The following is a 21,712-nucleotide window of genomic DNA, read 5'->3' as shown; positions in this document are numbered from 1 at the left end:
CACAAATCAAAACAACGCACAGCGCCTAAAAAGCTGCTAAGGCCAATGCGAGGTCCTGTGGAGAGAGAAAGGGACTGCGACTGGGACTGGGACTGGGATTGGGACGGGGGATGTGGATGGGCAGTAAACTACATGAAGGCTTTCTTCTCTGCGTCTGTGCCCATGTAATCTCTGTTGACCATAAAGATTTATAGACTATTGTGTGTCGTTCACGTTGCCGACGTCGTCGCGGCAGCCGCAGCAATGAAAAGGAAACTTTTTGCAACTTAGCGCCAAACTTTATGCAATAATTTATATATATTGGGCGCGCGAGCGCTTTGCCCATATAAAATGGCAAAGGTAAGGGCAAAACAAAACCCAAATAGGGGCAAAAACTGAAGAAAAAAAATATCTGGGAAAAACGCAATGCCGACGACCTACACAAAAGGCAATACACATAATGGTTGCAACAACACATGGAGGGGGTGGGCAGGAGAGCGAAAGTTCGGCAACAACAACAACAACAACAACAACCAATGCCGGCGTGAAGGTAACGCGTGTAGCAATAAGAACGAAGCAGTAGAGGAATTTAAAGAATAAAAGTTTTAAATGTTTATCTGCAAGTCGAAGCTATCGTACCCTAGGAAACATAGTTCGAGGCAATCTTTTGGATTTTTCTTCATCTAAAAATGGTACCAGTCCACTCTAGCACTTTATTTAAGGCATTAAATATTATATTTCCCATCCCTTCTCCATCTCCTTCTCCTTTTCCCTTTCCTTTTCCTAACCCAGTGTACGATATATCGTTCTATAGGATATATATTACTTCTAGCAGCTACTTTTAAGCCTTTCCAAATCTGTAACCAAATATGGAGTACCCTCGATTCACCTAAGCGTATCCAGGAACGTTGCAGGGACGTCCTGGTTTGGCGTTGGCGCGATAAAAAATTAAAAACTTGCTCCTTCGATACACAGCTTAGGTGTAAGACAAGGGAGGGGGGAGGCTGGAATGGGTCGGCAGAGGGGAGGCGGAGGTTGCAGCACGCGAGAGCGCGCCAAGTGTAAAAAGAAAAACTTTTCAATGAGTTTTTCCTGTCGGCGGCGGCGGCGTCGTCGTCGTCGTCGTCGTTGTCGGTTATGAGCGTGCCCCTCCGGATTCTTCCTCTGGCGGTTTATTGTTGTTTGCGTTTTAAATAGACTCGAGTGCTGTTGTTGTTGTTGTTGTTGCTGTTGCCGCTGCTGCTGCTGCTGCTGCAGAAGGAGCTGCCGGTTGCAGTCATTGTCTGAAGTGCGTTCGCTACTTTTGCCCCATTGTTGTGGGGCGGGGGAGGGGAAAGGATGCTGGCTGTCCTCGGGACTCGAAATCAATCGATAGTTAATGGAAAATCGTTATTAATGAAAAGTTTACACCCAGCAGCCCCTCTGGACCACCAATTCTCACTCCCCGTTTTGGGAGCCAGCAATTGAGCGCTCACTGAGCCATGGCAAAATGCTTGATAAAGTGCAGAAGGCAATAAAAAAACGAGGAGAAAACGGAGAGGAGAGCAGAGGAGTGGAGCGGGGTGGAGAGGAGAGGAGGACGAGAAGCAGAACGAGCGTGAGACCAGAAAGAGAATGCTACATTTAAGTAGCAAAGTTTTCCTCTTTTTTTCCATCGTAATTTCATTTGAGTGTGAAAAGTTGCACGCACATGGGGCATGAAGGCAGCGGAAGGCAGGCGGTAGGGCAGACAGGGGGGACGTAGTAGGAAATTGCGGGAAGAAAAGCAAACCTCCGCCCTGCCATGTCCTGCCCTGCCACGCTTTTTGTTGCTGCATATTTTCCAGCGCATAAATATTTTATGCATGCAACAAAAGCAGTCAAAACACAATGGCCAAAAAAAACGTAAGCACTGAAAGGGGAAGAACAGTAGAGGGGGAAGCGGGAAGCGGGCAGCGGGGACTGGGACGGCAGCCGAGTTGTTCTGTCTGTTTGTGAAGCATTTGCACCTCTAACAAAGTTGGGGAATATTTTTTACAATACGAGTGCGAGTATTTTTTCTGATTGAGAAGTAGAACCCATAAAAGTTGTGCCTTCTTTCGGCCCTGTTCCTTCCTCAATAGTTTAATGGCAGTTTAAGTAGTTTGACAGTCAGCCTAGAGCCGTAATTGATTTGCCGATGAGGCTGGCTGGCTGGCTGGCTGGCATCTCCATCTCTCGGTCCTTCGTGATCCATGTTCCGCTTGGAATGGTTTTGTAATCACATCAGCAAGGGAGGCAGAGGCAGGGGCAGAGGAAGGCCAAGGCGTTGCACAATTTTTGGGGGGGCTGATTTATTGCAACAACAAAGTTTTATCATGCATATTTTATGCGTGTAAATGTTGCCGTCATAAAAGCAAGACACACATGAGTGTGCGTATGCCAGTGGCAGTGGCAGTGGCAGTGGCAGTGCGTGTTCCTGCCTCTTTATGTGGGTGGAAATGGATTCCCTTTTTTATGCGTACGAGCTGTAATGGCGGCCAATAAAGCAGCCATTCAATGGCAGCAAATTGGCATTTTATTAGCGAACCCATTGCCGGCACTCTCTCCACTCTCTCTACACCGTGTCCCTCTCTCTCCCTCTCTCTCTCTTTCCGCACTAATTTGGCTCGGCTCGGTCTCGGGCTCGGCGTACTTTGGCGCGTATGTCATAATAAAAATGAGTGTTGAAAACTTTTAACAAACGACAAAATACCAGTCGGAGGAGGTCCTCTTCCTACTGCATCGATCGATAGACTCTTTGGCTCTTCTTTCTCTCTCTCTTTGGGCGAAAGGATGTCCTCCCAAGTTGCGCTTTGAGGTCGTCGCCGCCGCCGTCGTCGCCGTCTAAGGCAGGGCATAACTCAAAGTTTACTCAAGTTACTTGCGCCAGCGACAAGACAGAAAACTTTGTACTTTACATCATTAAAAAGTTTCGCTTTTCTCCTTTTTTTTTCAGCGACCTCTCTCTCTCTGTCTCTGTCTCTCTGTTGCCTTTCTCTTCAACTTTCTTTCCATTGACTGACTCCGACTCTGATTGTGATTCTCTGGCTCTGACTAGGAAGCTTAGCAATTGACAGTTGGCCATCAATCCACGGGGAGATGTCGGTGGGGCAGAGGATTGCTTAATTTGTGCGTTTCACAGGAGACTCCCATGACCGCAGGCCGGGCGACAAAAGATGAAAGGACTTCTTCCACTGATTGCAGGCCATCCATCAGCCTGAGAGGATCCCAGAATGTTGCATACATTTAGGCGTGAACAGAAATTCCCGTAATAAACGAGCGCGTAATGGAAAAAAAACGCCTCCTCCTCCGCGCTCTCCGCGCTCTCCTCCTCGGCCACTTCGGCCTCCTCTGCAACAAATAAATAGTTGCAATGCTCAAGTTCTGGTGCTCTGGTTGGCTGTGCCTGCCACTGGCCACATGCTCGGCTAAGGGTTGGGGCCACCAACGGGGAATACTCGTGGGTCGAGGAGGAAAGGGGTGATAGCTGGGCTTGGGGACTTCCCCTGGCTCATAGTTGCCAGTAGTCGTGGTGGTTGCCTTTTTGTGCCCATGCGCATGGAAAATAGTTGCACAAACTTGCACACAGCACAAAAAAAGATAGAAAAAAACGAAGGCATGAAATGAATGGAGCAACAAGAGAAAAAAAAAAACCGTAGAGAAACCCGGAAAACCAGGAAGGAGGAGCTCCCCAAGCTCCGCGAAGTGTCCTGCTTTGTGTGGCTCTTATACGAGTATCTGTGTTAGTGCTTCTGGATGTGTGTGTGTGTGGGTGTGTGTGTGTTGGTTGTGCATTGTCACTTGGCTAGTCTCCACCTCCACGGCCAACGAGTACGGGTACCAGAAAGATTTGCATAGAACTTTTCTGGCTGGACAGCACATGTGCCTCTGTCTGGTGGCTGGGGCAGGTCTGGGCTGGGGCAGGGGCAGGGGCTGAGGCTGGGGCGTTAAAGTGTTGCGCTGTGGCAATTATTAAGTTTTCCTTTTCTTGCCGACAATTGCAGTTGTTAGCCTTGGCTCCCTGTGCTTTTCCCTCTATGAATTATGTGCCGGGCCACGCAACGCTGAGCACAAGGCGGCGTATTAGTGACAATTTAGCGGAGGGGGGGGGGGCCTAGGTGGCGGAGGCATAGGTGGCAGTGGGGGTACATGCGCGTGGAGCGTTAAATTAAGCCAGACAGGCAGACAATGGAGGTGGAATGAAATGGCTGAAGGCAAAGATTAGTTAGCAAAAGGCGGCAAATTGAAACTGGAGGATTGAAAGGATTGAGATTGAAGATGGCAGATTGCTGATTGAAAGTGTTGCAAAAAGGTGAGACAAAAAGGGAGAACCCTTCGGAACCTTAAACGATATGCTCACAGAATGCTGACAATGGAAGTTGACCTTCCTTCAGATCTGAGAATTCGAATTCTTCCGTTTTGATCATTGATTTTTCTCACACATACTCCCAACTCAACTTATTCCAGCTTATCCTTGGTTCTAGTCTCGTCTGGGAAAACGTGAATCAAAAGGAATACAACATCATAGGAGATTGGCGGTATCCTCTCTTCTATTAAGGATGTCCTACTTCACTTTGTGCCACTGCCTCTGGATAAATGATGCATATGCATTGCTACATCTATCTCTATCTCAATCTCTATTTCTGGTTTGCATCTGCATCTGGAGCTCCTTCCCGAACTGAAGCTGCAGTCGTATCTGTGTGTCTCTGTATCTGCGAGTAACATGTGTCATGTATTTTTTATATCCCTGCCAAACATCGTCTTTATGCTTTGACAAAATGTATACCATTTGCATATCCTCAGCTGTTGCGGGTCCGGGTCCGCGCCTGTGGCCCCCTCCCCATCCCTATCCCTTTGCTCCTATTGCAGCGCGTTTCGTGTTTTTCCCTTGAAAAATGCACCAAAAGCCAACGAACTGTAACTGGACGTCGTTTTCATCAATATCAATGGGTGAAAATCTGCCCCAGCTCCCATACCCCCCATACCCCATCCACAGTCCCCCTGCCCAACTCTCATTCTCGTTCTTTCAGTTCAGTCCAGCAACAGAGTTGCAACATATGCTGTGCTATGCTGCAACAGAGAGGTGGCAGATGGGGCACCAGCAGCGGCAGCAACAGCAGCAGTGAGGTCTGGTGTGGACAGCAGTGCTTTTGCAATACAACGCATCATTTTTATTGTTTGTCGGCTGCAAGAAAATAGCAACAGCAGCAACAACAGCAATGTCTATTGAAAATAGAAAGGAAAATGCTGAAAGGCACACCGCCAGGGACGACGGACGACGGGCGATGGGCGATGGCGATGGCGATGGCGATGACGGGGGCGGTACGGGGTCGGGGCTCGGGGCTTGTCGAAGGCGGAATCCGTTTCGTGCTTTTGTATTTTTGCACCCAAAAATAGAAAAATGCAACAAAACCAACACACCAACACAGAAACGGGGAAAAAAATCGAGAGAAATAAGTTGAAATGCGCATTGAAGTGGCGGCGTCTAATGTACCCGAAGGGGTGCTGGGGTGGGGAGAGGGAGGCATGCCGTGGGGGTTACGGCTCCCAGATACATTTCTGAGTTGTTTTGTTGCTGCTGTCGGTTACAATTCCTCAATAAGATATGCGCTTTGGATTTGGCTCTGCAATTTTCGTTTCGCTGGAGTTCGGGAAAGGGAATAGCGAGGGATCCATATACATGGGGTTGATTAGGTTAGAGCATCTAGAGCAGAGCAGAGGAAGTTCAACAAAAGTTGACAGTCCTTCAAGCCATCGATTCCCCCATGCAGGCACAGCCATAGGCACCCTCCCCTGAACGGGAGCTCAGACGCTAACGACACTATCAACAAGCACCACAAACAACAACCGCATTTAACTATTGTACACTTCACTACCTAATAAGTCTCAATTAAATGTACATAAACCATAACACCTTGTAACATTTGCATGTTTCAGCCGGCAACAAACAAACCCCGCAGCCCACTCTACCCCCCACCGCCTTCGACGCTCGACGCTCGACGCTCGACGCTCGTGGTGTTTGCCTGAACAACTTTCAAAAGTTTCAGCACGCAAACCATTGGCGAGCGCAGAAAACGAGCAAAGCAGGAGCAGGGACAGCAACAATCAGCCATGAAACACCTGCCCACCCAGAAGGAAACTGTCATTCTGTCAGTGTGTCATTCAATCATTTGCTCATTACTAGAGTCCCTGACATTGTCAATGTCATTGGGAGCGCGCTGCCTATTCACAAGGGGAGTAGCTTGAAGGCAAGGAATGTACTCCAACTGAAAGAGGTGCTCAGAACAGCTATCTTCTGCAATATCAGAGAACTATTCCCGCTTCACGTCTCTTTTCCTTAAGGATTCTCTTCTTTGGAGATCGTTGGGGGAAAGGACATCGGCAGTTCTTTATACTTTCTCTAACCTTCAAGTTCTTTCCGCAGTTTTCCCACTGACTCGATGTCTCATTTAGGGTTCCTATTGAATATTCTCGATTTGACTTGGGCCTGTCTGTGCCATCAGTACTGTTCCCCCCCCTACAGTCCCGTTCCCCCCCGCGGTTGAACATTGCATGCGTGCGTTTCAAGTGGCTGTTGTTGTTCTGGGCCGCTTCCTGTCGTAAATAAAATGAAATTCGCTTTTGGCAACTTCCTTGCCATAACACTCCCTTGCAGGTTTTCCACCCCTGGCGGCACCCCTTAATGAATGCGACATTATTTTTTATGAGCTGTCAAACACTATTTTCCATACATTTCTTCTCTCCGGCCGCCCCATCTCCGACAGGTTTTCCCTTGGCTTTCTGTGGCTCGACCCCATCGGGGCCCGTTCCGAGTTTCCTTTTGCCATTTTTATTTATCGCCCTTGAGTGTCTGTGAGTGTTCCTGTGTGTGCCTGTGTGTGTGCGTGTGGTTATTGTTATTATTTATATTATTTTTGATAAATGTTTTTGGGAAATTTGTATTTTATTGGTTGTTTATCGACAATTAGCGGTTTTGTTTGCCGAGTTTTCCTTGGCATAATGTTAACATTGTGCCCCCCTCTCTCTCAATCTGAATGGTTTTTCCTCTCTCTCTCTCTCTGTCCCTCTCTCTCTTTTTCTTTCATTTGTGTGTATGTTTGTTGATTTATTGACCAAGTGGAAACAACAATAGGCAGGATAACTTAGTTCAAGGAGCTATGAAAGTGGAAGTGGAAGAGGAAACCCCAATGGCAGGAAAATAATAATATTGTGGCAGGGAAATAATTAGCAGCGAAGGAAATTTAAAATGTAGAAAAATGGAATATAGTACTATAGTAGAGAAAAACAATCTGTTGCGCCACATAAATAATAATCCGAATCGAAAGAGAGCGAAGCCGAAGCCCTCTTCATGCGGTTTTGCACTTTGGAGAAATACATTAAACAAATTATGCAAAATTTATACATACGAATGAAGGCGCCACCACCCCCGCACTTCCCCTGCTCACATACAGAGAGATAAAAAGAGAGAGAAAGAGAGAGAGAGAGAGAGAGAGAGAGAGAGAGAGAGAGAGAGAGAGAGAGAGAGGAAAAGGCAAGCATCTGGAAATTGTGTTCACATGACGCACGCAGCTGCGTCTGTGAACTGTGAGATTTTCTTTTGGTTTTCCACTGCTTTTTGGTGTTTTTTTGCGCTTTTGTTTACATTTCGATTCAGCTATTTTGAGAAGCCATAAACAAAGGAAAGGAAAACGTGCAGAAGCCAAAGGAAAAGCGAATCAAGAGAAGAGAAGAGAAAAGAAGAGAAGAGAAGGAAATCGGAGATGAGTCGGAAAATGTATAACTAATATAAATGCGAGTATATACGAGTGCTCGAATACTCGTGCAAAACAATACAATATACAATGTACAATATATAGGGAAACCTAATGAGCTGTGCAGCTTTTGAAGTTGCCTCATTACGATGATCGAATTGAATGGAATCGCAAATGGATCGATAGTCAGATGGAAGACCCACAATTAAGGCGGGCAGCCATAGATAATACCCCAAGGAGGGGGGCGCCATGGGCACCAGGGGCACCAGGGGCGATGGATACGCTCGGGGGTGTGCGTTAATCACGCAAGTAATTCCAATGCCCCGCACAGACCTGCACCCTCAACCGCCCGCCACTCTGCAGCGCCTTCTCTGCCCTGTTGCGATAAGTTTTCCTTTCCACTCATTTCCAGGGGGTGAGTTTTTCCTGCTGTTGCTGGCACAAAGCATAATCAGCGCTAAACATGCCAAGCACAACAAAAGAAAGCAAAAGCGAATGTGGGCGAGGCTGTGGCACTTTTCCAGGGGAGGGTGCAGTCGGCTAGCTCTCTGCTCCGTGTTCCCTGTTCCCTGTTAACAAAGCTATAAAACTGTCACCTATAATAATCAAGAGTCTCCAAGCCTTAGCCAGAGCCCGGCGCGTGGCTCCGAGCATACATCATAAAAACCCAAATTACTGCAGTCGAGCATTACTTTATTGGGTTCCAGAAAGGCTCTCATTAGAACTAACCAAATGAGTCGTAAAACGAATTTTTTTTTGGGGCGGCAAAGGTGTGCAAATTAATCGAATTGATTGGAAAAGTCGAATGCGGTTTTACAACAGAGAACCAACGCGTTTCAAGAATGATTTGTAGTTCATTCTAAAATCATGAAATTTTGTTTGTAACTTTTAAGTTTTTATTTTATTTTATTCTCTTCTGGACACCAAATGTTTCGTTCTTTTATCAAATATCAAATATTTATATCGAAAGAGAGTTTACAATTTCCAGCTCCCGGTTAAGCTTGTTATTATTTCCAATTCTTCGCCCTGCGAGAGGAACATTGGCAAACAACTTTCCACTTCTGTTTCTTTACCCGATCTTTGGGCAGTATTTATGTTGATTAGGCCGACTTGGGCCAATTTGCCGACTTAGGCAATTACCAGAAAGCCAACAAAAGGCGTTGGCGCTTTTCAATATTTACACGCTTCGCCATCCAATTCCCCCATCAGAGCCCCTCTTAATGGTATGTAAATGCTTGACGGCTTACAAAACACAAGTCCAAGCATAACAATGGCGCTGGCAGGCGAGGGCGAAGTCAAAGGCAACAGAAGCAAAAGTCGAGGAAAAGGCGACCGCAACCCGTTATTATTATTGTTGCATACGTCAAGGCGCTGGCTCTTTGTTTTCTTTTTTGTTTTCACCACTTTGTTTTCCCAAGTAATTTGCAGTGGCATGTAATTTAATAGCACTCGCAGGCGTACGCCCGAAGAGTGTGTGCGAGTATGTGTGCCACGGCGCTGTTGAATGCGCCCCCAGGTGGGCAGCGAGTCGGGAGTGGCATGTCAAAAGGTAAATTATGCCAGCGGCTGACAAGACAGAGACAAGGCTCCTTTGGTCTCCGGGCTCCGGTCTCCACTCTCTCCTTGTGTGGCATGTGGCCAGGCACCGTTCAAGATTATTGGTTTCAAGGGTAAAATTATGAAATGAAGTGGAAAATTAAGTGTATGATTGTGCCAAGTGCTGCAGGGAGTGCCTACTACACGGAGCTGAGGGTGGAGATGGAGATGGTGATAGAGATGGTGATGGCGTTGAGTGAAGCAGAAGAATGTCTGAAGGGTACACATAGGTGAGGATGAAAGAGGATTGATGGGAGCCACAATTAGGAAAGGTAGAGAGGGATTTCAAGGCGATAAGCAATCTACAGAAACGAAGGCTGATGGAAAGATGTCAGCTGGAAGATATTTGAGATTAGATTAGTAGTTTTTTGCAAACTGTACAGACATTAAAGTATCATCTACTGTTCTAGCCACAAAGCCTAGTCTAGTTCTATCCTCGGAATTATAGACCACAAATTATAGACTCTTTTAATTGAATAATCAATAAATTGCATACTTTGCAGAATCCTTGCAGATAACACCATATCTTCATCTGTAGGGATTCTTTCTATTAGTGACTATTCGTTTCTCCATACAAAACTTTATTATAAGGTTTCCCTGTGCCATTTTCCATTTAAGAACATTTTCTGTACCAAATTATACGACTTTCCTGCATGGAAATGTCTTAGCTGGCAACTTTTCTGTGTCATTCATTGTACTTAGAAGGCTCCCCCTCCCCTGGGTCCTGTCTCTCTTCCTTTGTCGGTATCTCTGAATGACAAAGGAAAAACTGACTTACTAGCAAACCGAGAAATAAAACTTTAAAAAGCAAGTTCGTGTCTGAGTCATAGCCCAAAATGCAATCGCACTGCTCGGAAAATGAAGGGAGAAAGGACCCCAAGAACTGTGTCAACGACTTTGCTCCACTTAACCATTTAACGAGCGAGTTAGCCAACACGTAATGCCAGCAGCAAAGGGATGTGAAAAAATTCAAAACAAGTGGCACAAAAATATTGAACAACAATAAAGAGAAGAGACATAGATAGAGGAAGAGGAAGAGAACGAGGACATGAGAGAAAAAGAGAGAGAGTATCTTCACCAGAAAAAGCAACAGAGAACGCATGTTTCATTATAGAAATAAACAGAGGAGAGGAGAGGAGAGAAGAGAGGGGAAGAGGCAGGGACAGGGACAGAGACGGGGCGAACATCCCCTGTCAAGGATGAATGTAAAAACAGACAGAACTGGAATAAGTAGGAAGTGAGTGGGTGGTGGATGAGGAACAGGGCCAGGACACGAGGACACCAGGATACAGAGACATAGAGACACAGGACTCGGGACGCACGCACAAAGCACAACAAAGAACGCCGGCGACGTCATCTAACGCCGCACGCACAAATGCCCCCCTCCTGTGACATTATGCCACCCCATACCATCCCCATGCGACGATGGTAGCACTTGCACCCGATCCTAGACAGCCACCACCATAAAAGTGAAATACACAATGAAATTTACGCAATATCCTCCCAAGTAACAGACTTTTCTCTCTAATAAAATCAGAAAATAGAGAATAAAGAATAAAGAATAAAGAAGTATAGGGTATAGAGTATAGAGCGTAGAGTGAATAACTGTAAAGAGGGTGACAAGCGGACAACACCAACAACATGTGATAAAGCAGTCAGCTGAAAGTGAAACAGACAGACAGACAGATGAAGAGAAAGAAGGAGACAGGGTGACGGGGAGACGGGGAGAGACAGATAGAGCGGACTGTAACGCAACAGAAATAAATGTAAATCCGATTAGAAGTTAAGTTTTTCGAAAATTTCCCAAAGCTGGTTGACAACTTTAAGAGAGAGAGAGAGGGAGAGCAGCGAGGAACAGGCAAAGGGGAAAGCCAGTGGATAAATCAATATGTAGGTTAAAGATAATGGTTATCGGAGCCATATGTTTCACTTAGGAATGTAGGATGTTCCCTCCTATTGTGCCACAGAATGGTTTCGATGATATGTATTTTGTATGAAAAGTGGTTTGACGACTTGGTCAATCGACGAATTGGAATCTGACAAAATTAGATATTCTCAGAGGCTGGAACTGTTCAAAGTGCGTTCAACTAAATTGATTTAATAGTTCTGTAACAAGTTTGACTGGGAATTTAAAAGCATAGCAAAGTACTTTTGAAATGTTTGTTTTATTTGACCTCTAAATATGGTTAAATAGTTTCTTCCTTCTTATTTGTTCAGTTTACACATTTTCGAGCTCCTCTGTACATTTCTGTATCAACATTTTCATGACTTTCCCTAAGAAATTCAAAGCGCACTTTAATGTGAAGCCAAGCTTCCAAAAATCAACTAAAAATAAGGATTTTCTCCAATTTGATCCCCCTTCTAAAAACTGCATATTTTCCAGAACAGGAGCAGGAGAATTAATCAGTCATAACAAAAACACCAGCAGATGTTGGCCAGTGCAAAGATTGCGGCGCGTTAATGGCCCAGAGAGGCAGACGGCCAAAGTGAGAGTCACATTGACCTACACACACACACTGATTTTGAATTTCCCACCAGAAAAAATATATACATATCACACAGGCACACATACAGAAAGGACATGCATGAAACACAGACACACAGCCGAATGATTAATTGTCAAAATATGTTGAGCAAAGCCAAAAAAAAAAGATATTGGGGAAGAGAAAAAGGCGGAGGAGAGCGTAGAAATGCAGAGAGAGAGGGGGGAAAGCGTCACAACAACATAATAAAAAGTGCGTTAGTGTGTGCGTGTGTGTGTGTGTGTGCGGTCATGTATGCATATGTATTTGTATTAAGTTGTCATTACGTGACTCTACGGACAACAATATTTATTATCATTTTGTCCTCTCTCCGGGACCGCGCCACACACTCCACACTCCACACACCACATACCACACACACAGCACTCTGCACTCTGCACTCTCCTGGTTCCTGAACTCTCTTCACTTCTGCCCGCTGCTTATGGTGTGGAAATTCATTCCACTCTCGATTTGATACTCACAGTAACTTGTTGAGCAAACTCAACCTTCGGCTGGCCGACCAATTCAATAATATGAACCATATGGAACGATTTGCTCTTGGACGTGGCGCCTTTGCGAGAAAAAATGGTCAACGCTTTTCTGAATTTTCACTGGGTATTTTCAGTTGTCTGCACCGTTACGAGTACGGGTTTTGTCTTTTAAATAATTTTCTTTTTTTTAAGTTTTTTTTGTAACACTTTTTTTTTAAATTTTGTTTTTTGAGTTGCTTTTTCTCTTTGTTTCTGTTGTTGTTGTTTTTTTTTGTTTGGGTTTTGTTTTATTGATTTGCTCTTGGAGTGCTTTTGATTCTCTGCGGTTGTCTGTCTCTGGGCTTGGTCTGCTCTAAATGTACTCGTGAGTGTCTATAATAATTTATCTTATCTGTATTTTCCAGTATTTAAACACACACGCGTGTAGTAGTGCTGCTGCTGATGCCCTTCCTCTCTCGCTTCCCAGTAGATCGCCTGCTCGTTTCTAAAATCGAATTAAAATTTGTATTTCATTGTTTTTTTCGTGTCGGGTGTAAGCATGGGTAATTCGGAGCGCTTTTCAGGTACAGTCGGTTTGAAATAATTTTTTTCGGATACGTACGTATTTAGATAAGCGTTTCGTGTTTAATTGCTTGGAAATGAGGTGAGGCATGGCCCGGTGCTGAAGGCGGAGGAAATAAATCCAATCCGAAACACTTTGCACAATTTTCGGGGTAAATATTTATTGGTGTTTATTGTTTTTGGCAAAGCAAATTATTTATTGTTTTTTATTCAATGCATGGATTTATTCTTGGAAAACCAGTCAAAGAAAATATTAATATTCAAAACGATTTCATCGAAATTGCATTGCTTTTCAAACTCTAAAAAAATATTTAAAAAAATTTTTGAGCGTACATTTTACTGCACTTAAAAAAAATCATTTCCAAGCACTGCACTTTGAATTTCGAGTGTAACTTGACAATATTTTCCAGCACTAGATTAAAAATGTAAAAAAATATTAAAAAAAAAATAAATATTATTTCAAGCCGTTTACCAGCAAAATATTTCAGACAACCAAAGACACACATGAGCAGTCGATAAAGAAAATGAAAGAATATGTGTAAGGAACTGCACTTAAAAAATCTTTGAAAAATGTAAATTCTTTTCCTAAGCCCCCAGAAAACTATTAGAAATTGTTAAAGTCATTTAGGACCATTTTAACACTCGTTGAGAGGCAGAAATGTTCCAATATTGGCCAGGCGAATAATTTAGTTTAATGTGTGCCAATCGGGCCACATCAAAGCGGCCATAAAATATTTTAACCAACCGAAAATACTCCGCATAGTATTTCCAGAAAGCACAGGCCAAAGTCCCAGGCCATAGAACCAAAAATCATGCTCTGTTGGCCAAAAATCATTAAGAGCAATGCCTGTTCAATTAACATGGCCATACTCGTACAAATGCTACCGAAAATATACACTAGGCTCATATGCATGTACATTTATCTTTGTATTGGGAGAGCGAGCAGCCAGGCAATCGCACTTCAAATCCAAAAAATACGGCAAACAAAACTGATTTTTTTTTTTTTTTGGCAAAAATGGTTTCATTGGGATCTCTGTGGTCTGTCGAGTGCTGGAGAATCGGCGGAATCGGAGGAATGCCATGGAAATGAAAATGAAATTATGGAATGCTCAAAATATTCAAATTCGATGTGAGAAGCATTTTCTCTACTCTGGGTTTGGTTTGCTTTTTGGGCCAGCATTTTAATTGAAAATGTTTTCGTGTGCTGCGAGCGTGAAACAATTTTCCGTTTGTTTGTTTATGTAGGCAAATTGGAAAAAATGGAAGACACAAAAAATAACAGAGAGGAAAAAGTGTTTTGGAAAAGTAAGCCCCATCAAAAAGAGAGCAAAACAACCTGATCGGCAGCCGAGATCTGCTCTTTTTCCAGTTCTATTTGGGCCTTTTGTTTACCAATTATTTCTAATTATTTTTGGGTTTGTTTATGATGGCAGTCGATCTATTTTGAGAGCAAATGTCGATGAGGCGCTGATGAGAGTTGGAACAGAAACAGAAGAGAAACAGAACAAAAATCTGAAATCTGAAATCTGAAATCGGCTTGGGATGATTCGGGAACTGCTTTATGTGTGTGCTGTGAGCTATGGGAAATACTTTTGAGCGTGAACTGAGGATGATCTTAGTGGTAATTGCCCTTGCTTACAGATTTAACAGTTATATATTTGAATCGGTTTTTGGTTGTTTTGTGTTTTTGGGTTTTTGAGTAAACGAATTTATAGAGTTTGTTTTCGATTTGTTGGTGAATTTGATTTGATTAAATTTGTTGATATATTTGCAATATATTTTGAAGCGAGTTATTATTTTGTTAAAATTGTAATTGGTTTTTCGTTTCCTTGGTTTTTTGTTTTGTTGAATATTCTAGTTTGTATTATTTTTGTATTTCAATGCAGCGTTTCGGAATAGAAGAACAAATGTCAGACGACAGTCGACGAGAACTATACGAAATATTCCGACTTAACTACACAGAACTCACTAGGCTGAACCTCACGATTGAACTGTACGTGAAAATGTGAAAACACTGAAGAAGGACGGCGCTTTCGAAGGCGAGAAGAACCCCAAAAGACAAACCGAACCGAAACGAAGCGAACCACGAACCGAGGCGAGCAACACCGAACGGCAACGAACACCAACGAACTTACAACACATCCGACCAATTCGAACTAGCGAACGCAACAGCCCAACACAGCCGGCAATGGACGAGTACGTAGCGGTAAACAACAATGCACCACCCATCCCACCCACAACACCCACACATCCAAACGTTCGAACGTTCGAGCATGTGTGCTGCGTGGCTCGTTCGGTTCGATGTCGAACGAAAACAAGCAGCAGGAAGTTCGGAAGTAAAGAGCAAGATCTGGGTGGCAGGATGGGTGTCGGGTGTCGCGTGTCGGGTCCTCGATAAGTAACTGATAAGAAAAAGTCCCTTTGCGAACCGTTGTTGTGTTGGAAACTATTATCATTCGATGGATATCTTAAAAAAAACTATAATAGAACCCTTTTCTTGGGGCATTTCTCAAGACAAAATCGTATATTCTCCCATCCATTACAGAGCATAACAAAAACACAACCAAGAATGGAGGGGAAGCGAAAACGACGAAGACCGAATAGCGGCACACAGAGCACACAGGCTGGAAAATACAACAAGGCCTAAAGGGAAATATACGACCCAACCGACCCAACCGACCCACTCGTGCTAGCCGAAGCACGCGCAGCCTTTGCTCTCTCACTCGCGGTGCGTTCTCTCTCGCTCTGTCACTCCCTCTCTCTCGTTTGTGGCGAGAGAGCGAGCGAGACGGCTAGCGGCTTGCGCCTTAGATATGTGAGGTGTTTTGTATAGTGGAGCGGAATGCATCTGAGTGGGAGAGCGCGAGAGCAGAGCGCGTGGCTGCCATGTGCCGGGCTTACTGGCTGGCTGGACTGTGCCTACAGTGGGGGTTGGGTGAGTTGCGGTAGAGTGGGGTGTTATGACGAGGCGTTCGGCAGAAGAGAGAGGAGAGCGAACAGCTAATAACATGTGCGTTTTCCCCGTTTCCCCGTTTGTTTTTGCGTTTTCTGTTTTGACTGGAAAAGCGCTCCTAATCATCGCTTGAATACTTGTATTTATGAAACACATGACTCACAATATATATAATTAAGGCTGGGTAACAGTTTTCCTTTTTTTTTTGTGCTGCCAAAAAGCAAACACAGAAGACGTGGCTGGAAAGCTACGCCAATAAGAGCACCTGAGAGAGAACCGCACTGACTAAAGAGAGCCGAGCCTAAAGAGAGATAGATAGTGACTATCTCCGGCACTCCATTCACCGAAATGTTTTCAAAATACATCATTATGATGCTCATGCTGATGCTGATGTTGAAGACAGGAAGAAATTAATATGCGAAACGCAACAATTTTCCCCGAACTACAACAGCAGATCGGGTAGTGGGGAGTGGGGAGTGGAGAAGGGGTCCTTTTGTGCGTTGCTTAAAGCCGGCAACAAAACAAAAACAGCAACAAGAAAAACATCTGCGAGGCATCGAATGTGATGTGAGCCAAGTTTTTGGGGCGCGGCTTGGTTTTTTTTATTTTTCCGGTTTCCGGCCTTATTTTTGCAGGGGGTTTCCATCTTAGTTGAGACACAGTTTTGGTCTTGAAGTCACAATGGATAGCAGCGGGAAAAAAGTTTAAATTGGGATTGGTGTCAACGGTGGCTCAGAGAGTGGGGGATAGAACTAAGAGTTATTAGACGATAATGCCAGATGTTAATCAATCAAACGAGCTATTTTCCAACGATTGCGGACAGTTTTTGATCAGGATCTGACTGCAATTACAAGTAAATAGAAGTCCTGAATAGTTTTTGAACGGGAATGGAAGTGTACATGAGTTAAAACCCCTTTTGATGGCGGCCTTCATCGGTTCTAAGCCGGGCTTGAAACAAGTGGAAACACACCAATTTATGGCTGGGAACGACCAGCGCTGTTAATCTTCCAGCTAATACGCCCAAATCCATCAATAGTCAGCTCGATTCAGTCCAGTTCAGTTGCGTTCAGTCAGTCATTCATTCAAGCTGCTAACAATCTGCGCCCTTGACAGGGTCTGAAACCTAACAACCTGCCAAAGCAGCAATGAATGTCGTCTACTCCGTTGCCTGTCCATCTGGCCCTCTCCTCCACCCATGCCACGAGATGCCACTCCGTTCAAGCGTTATTATTGTAGCTGTTATTCTTTTTTTTTCCCCTGATATTTTTGCTACGCGCTTTTTGCTTTCGGTTCTTTGTGCGTGGGTGTCTGTTTCTATCTCTCTTTCTATGTGTTTGTGTGTCACTGGGATACGCAAAAGTATCACGCGCCACAATCTCACTCTCTCTCTCTCTCTCTACCTCTCTACCTCTGTGTCTCTCTATTTCTGTCTTGCCTCAAGAGAAGTCGGTACCAGAACCAGAGCATCCTCCCTTCATCATACCATCATCCCCGGCGTTGTCTTGGAGTATTTCAATTTGATATGCTCCACCGATTTTCGCTCATTTCAAGCGCGGGACAACGTTGCCATCATCGCCAGGCGGTTGTTGCTATTGTTTCTCCGCGTTGCGCTTGTCGTCGCCAATTTATCGCATTTTTACTTTGATTTTGCGTTAATTTTTGGACACCAACAGTGCCTCGCCCCGCCACCCAGTCTTCCAGCTGCTTTCCCTTCTCTGGGGAGCTAAAAATCTCCAATGGGGATGTCCCGTGCGTCCGTGTCCAGGCTTGTTGTGTATTTAGCGCTAAATGGTCTGATGATATTTTCTTTTTTACGCATTCTTCCAGGCAGGCGGAATATGCCAGGAGGCAGTCATGTGTTAAGGCACATAATCAGTGTCAAGATGGCGGTGATGATATGAAATCAATTGTACAACAAGAGGAAGCATTTTGATGGAATACACGAGCGGCAATCCTAGTTTCTTAACGGTTATTTAACATCCGGAGTATGTTTCGAAACGGTGTTGAACCGGTTATGTCCTGAGGGCACTTAGTTCATGGATATTTCTTGGCGGGCATGAAGCTATTATGAACCCGTTATGCGTGAAAATCTGCCTTTGAGCATTACCGACTCCTGAAATGGCACTGAAATCAATAAAACGTAAAATCACCAATGCTTTTTCTGCCATTTACTTTGGCTTTATGTAGTACGACATTATCTGACACTTTCATGCCCCCAACACGCATCCACACACACACACACACACACACACGCACACAAACATACTCCTTCAATGTCATTTGGATTTTACATCTTCCATAGACATATACGGACGGACGACAAGTCGTTAGGCCGAGCCGGGCACTCAGAGAGAGCCCAGTGCCTCTTTATGCATCAGCGAGCACACAAAAGTGGAAGAGGACGAAGAGGACCACCTCCGGGCCCTCTACCCTCTTGACATGGTCGATATTTATGCGAAAATCAAGCGATAAATCTAAATTATATGCCAGTGCTAAAGCTAAATGCCATGGCAGAAGGAGGAGCAGGAGCAGGAGGAGGAGGAGGAGGAGGAGGCATCATGTGTTGGCCATGAGTTGGCTCCTGATCCCAGATCCCAGCTTCCACTTCCCATATCTCTGCTCCCTTTTCCAGCTTCTGTGGCCCTCAAATATGTGGGGGATATGATACCATTGTTATGATGATTATGCATCTTGCGAATGAATGGCCCACTTTTCTGTTCGGGCTAATTAAAAACCAAATGAGAGTCGATGCTGATAGATTTTGATTATCATATAATTAGGGGAAAGTTTCTTGTGTTCCACTACATTTGTCATCATCCATCAGGGGCGCCGGCGATGGCGAGAGAAAGGTCGCAGAATACTTTTCCAAATGGCTGTCAAAAGTTCGGAACAGAACAGAGCCGAGCTGAACCGAAACTGAATGTCCTGTCATACATGTCGCAAAATTTCATTACAACTGCTGCTGCTGCTGCTGCTGCTTCTGCCTCCTTTATTCCTGCTGTGTCGTCAAGTTTTCGTCTGCTGTCAGCCCGAGGGTCAGAGGGCACATCAACAGCATCAGCAGAAACTCTCTTGTGGTCGAAAATTAATGAAAATTTCATAAACTGACGGCGGTGCCTACTATCCTATCCTATCCTATCCCATCCTATCTCAGGGACTTGAGCCCGGGCTCACGACCAGAAGCCATCGCAATGTTTGTGGTTTGCCATCATAACTTAATTAACAGCCAGATCCACATGCACAGGCCCATTCCCCATTCCCGACCCCGTTCCCGCCCCCGTTTCGTCCCCGCACCACAGACTAATTTCAATCCACCCCCCTATGCCAGCCCGGTCCATCTTTTCATCGGAGATGTGAGCGTGATAGATACTGGGAATGAGTCCTTGTCATCCCTGCTTTGCATCTAACCCATCCGGGGCTGATCAAGTTATAAATAGTATTTCATATTTCACTACCAACGCTCGACCCAAAGAACTATGTCAAAGTAGCATATGTTAAGCCCGGAAAATAGAGGCCAGGAAGCGGCAACACCAACACCAACAGCAACAGCAACGGCAACCCTTTCAGCCCTTCGGGAGACACGGGAAAAACTTAAGGGCGGCACCGGCACCGGCGACGGCGATGGCGATGGCGACGGCACCAGCTCGGCAACATAGCTCCCGAACGAACACGTACTCATAATAATATTTCACTTTGGTCCCGACCCAAGCTCAACCCCCTCTTCCCCTCAACCAGTGGGTCTACGTCTCCATCACCGTCTCCGGCCTGTGTTGCTTCTGATAAATTGGCGACAGCGTATAAATTAAGAAATTGTACACTAATTGCGTAAAAAACTTGTTGTTGGCGCATACTTTCAAGCGGTTTTTCAATGCCACCACAAGAAAGAGTGAACGGGGGCGTGGTCGTGGGCGAGGGCGAGGGCGAGAGAGAGGGCGGGATGGGGGATGTGGGATGTAGGATGTGGAATAGGAAAGGGGCAAAGTGCGTGAAAGTGTTGCCGCATTGTAAAAAGTTTTATTTATCGATTTTGTTTTGCGACCCGCAGCAACCAAATAACCTCCCCACTCTCTACTCACTGGCTTCCAACCCATTTCAATTCCAATTTTATGTTGTATCAAAAAATTTTAAAGCATACTTTTTGGCGTTTGGCAGCCACCGCCAAGGAGGGGCATGGAATGGAGGGAATTCTCGTGAAAGTAGTAGTATGGGCATGAAGCCGGCAGCGTCATCATCATCTGTGTGTTGCTTTTGCTTTTGAAGTTTGCACAACACAAAAACCGCAAAATCTAATTAACGGGGCGCTTGGTCTTGGTCTTGCCATTGTCGAAGGAGGCAGGGGGCAACAGGGATGGGGGCAAGGAACTGCGGGGTAGGAGGTAGTTTCCATGAGGTGGCGCGGTTAGCGCGGGTTTTCTTAGCTGTTCCTGGCATCTGGCTGCGGGGGTTTTCTTCCTTATTTTCTTATTTCAGCCGGTGGAGCAGAGAACAGCAGAATCGAAAGAAAACCCGAAAAGCATTTAAGAAATGGAAAGTGTTTTCCAGGCAGGTGACAACGCAGCCCTTTTACCGGCAACAACAATTTGACAAGCCAGAGGATTATCCCTCTCGCCATCAGAAATATCAGATTCACATTAAGAAAACTGAAGCTCTTCTTAATCAGCCGATAATTTGAGTTTATTTTATTCTGTGTCTGCTGGGAAATTAATGAATTACAAATCTTGACCACTGGCTTCAGAACTTCAGCTTATTTTAAACGCTTAAGACCATTTTCAATCAGTTTCCTATGACTCTGATGACTTTTTCCACAATATGGCAATCTTTTATATATTACTGTATATCGTTTATCTCTTATCACATCGTTCTCCCCATTTCTTTCCCATTAATTTCACTTGGGTGAGTTCGCCCATCTTCTGCCACGCTCAACAGCTGTGTCAACTTTAAGTATCATTTAAAGTATTTGGTTTGTTTGTCAATCTTGTTTTACATACATCATGGAAGATTCTGGCATCCCCTCTCGACTTATCTCTTTCATCTCTCACTCTCCTTTTCTGTCTCCCTCCCTCTCTCTCTCTCTCTCTCTAGCTCTGTCTCTGTACGCTCTATCTGGATTGACAGACCTCAGTTAGTGTCATCATAATCATTTTGTCATTAATATGTCTGACTGGCCACACAGCGCGTCGTCGTTGTCGTCGTCGTCGTCGTCGTCGTCGCCGTCGTCGACGAGGTCCTGTCGCTCCTCCTCGAACTATAACCATCCTCTCACCCCCACCATCTGGTAGTCTCATAATCAGCGGTTTGCTTTTTGTTGTGTTCATTTTGTGTTCGTCCCCCTTAGCCTCCTCTTTGTCGTTTTGTCTCTTTGTCTCTTTTTCTCTCCACCGACTCCTCTTTTTGTTGGAGCCAATCCATTGAATTATATGGATTTTTGCTTGAATAAAATATATACGTACACACTCTTACATTCGTAGATCCCACACCCACACCCTAGCCCAACATTTCCGTATTTTTATTTGTCTTCTATTCGCTCTCTTTCGCACAGACTTGCTACTTTCTATCTCTTTCGCTCGCTATCCCTCGCCGTGGCGTGTGTTGGGTTTTGTTTTGGCCATATATCGCAGCATTCAGAAATATTTTTGTTGCTTCTCGGCTCTGTGATTGACGTTGCCGTTGCCTTGGCTACCACCAGGCTACTGAGATCCCTACAGATTCTCTTTTGGGGGACCCTACTCGCACTTACCCCCCGCCACCCCACCCTCCCTGTTATTGTTTGGGCAAATCATCTGGGCGGCACCCGAAAGCCTGAGTCAAGCATTCACATTTTCGCTCTGCCCTTCGGGTTTCGCTTCTCCTACAATGTGC

General features: G+C 44.9%; 1 protein-coding gene across 33 annotated transcripts in view; it reads right to left on the bottom strand.

Moving 5' to 3' along the window:
- LOC108153300 (CUGBP Elav-like family member 4) overlaps positions 1–21,712 on the bottom strand; it is a 318,810-nt gene that overhangs the window by 124,671 nt on the left and 172,427 nt on the right. For 9 of the 33 annotated variants that reach the window (XM_017283191.1, XM_033386644.1, XM_033386643.1 and 6 more), the window contains exon 1: positions 12,331–12,390. The exons of 11 other annotated variants lie outside the window; for them this stretch is intronic. In XM_017283191.1, coding sequence (XP_017138680.1) covers positions 12,331–12,390 — 60 coding nt within the window. Of the gene's footprint in view, positions 1–12,330; positions 12,824–12,940; positions 13,129–14,539; positions 14,972–21,712 lie in introns of those variants that run through there. 13 more of the 33 variants (XM_033386651.1, XM_017283190.2, XM_033386636.1 and 10 more) reach the window with 12 other exon arrangements.

Source organism: Drosophila miranda, chromosome XR (assembly GCF_003369915.1).
Source record: "Drosophila miranda strain MSH22 chromosome XR, D.miranda_PacBio2.1, whole genome shotgun sequence".
Lineage (NCBI taxonomy): Eukaryota > Metazoa > Arthropoda > Insecta > Diptera > Drosophilidae > Drosophila > Drosophila miranda.
The sequence above is the reverse complement of the archived record's forward strand: the minus strand, read 5'-3'. Positions and strand labels throughout refer to the sequence as shown.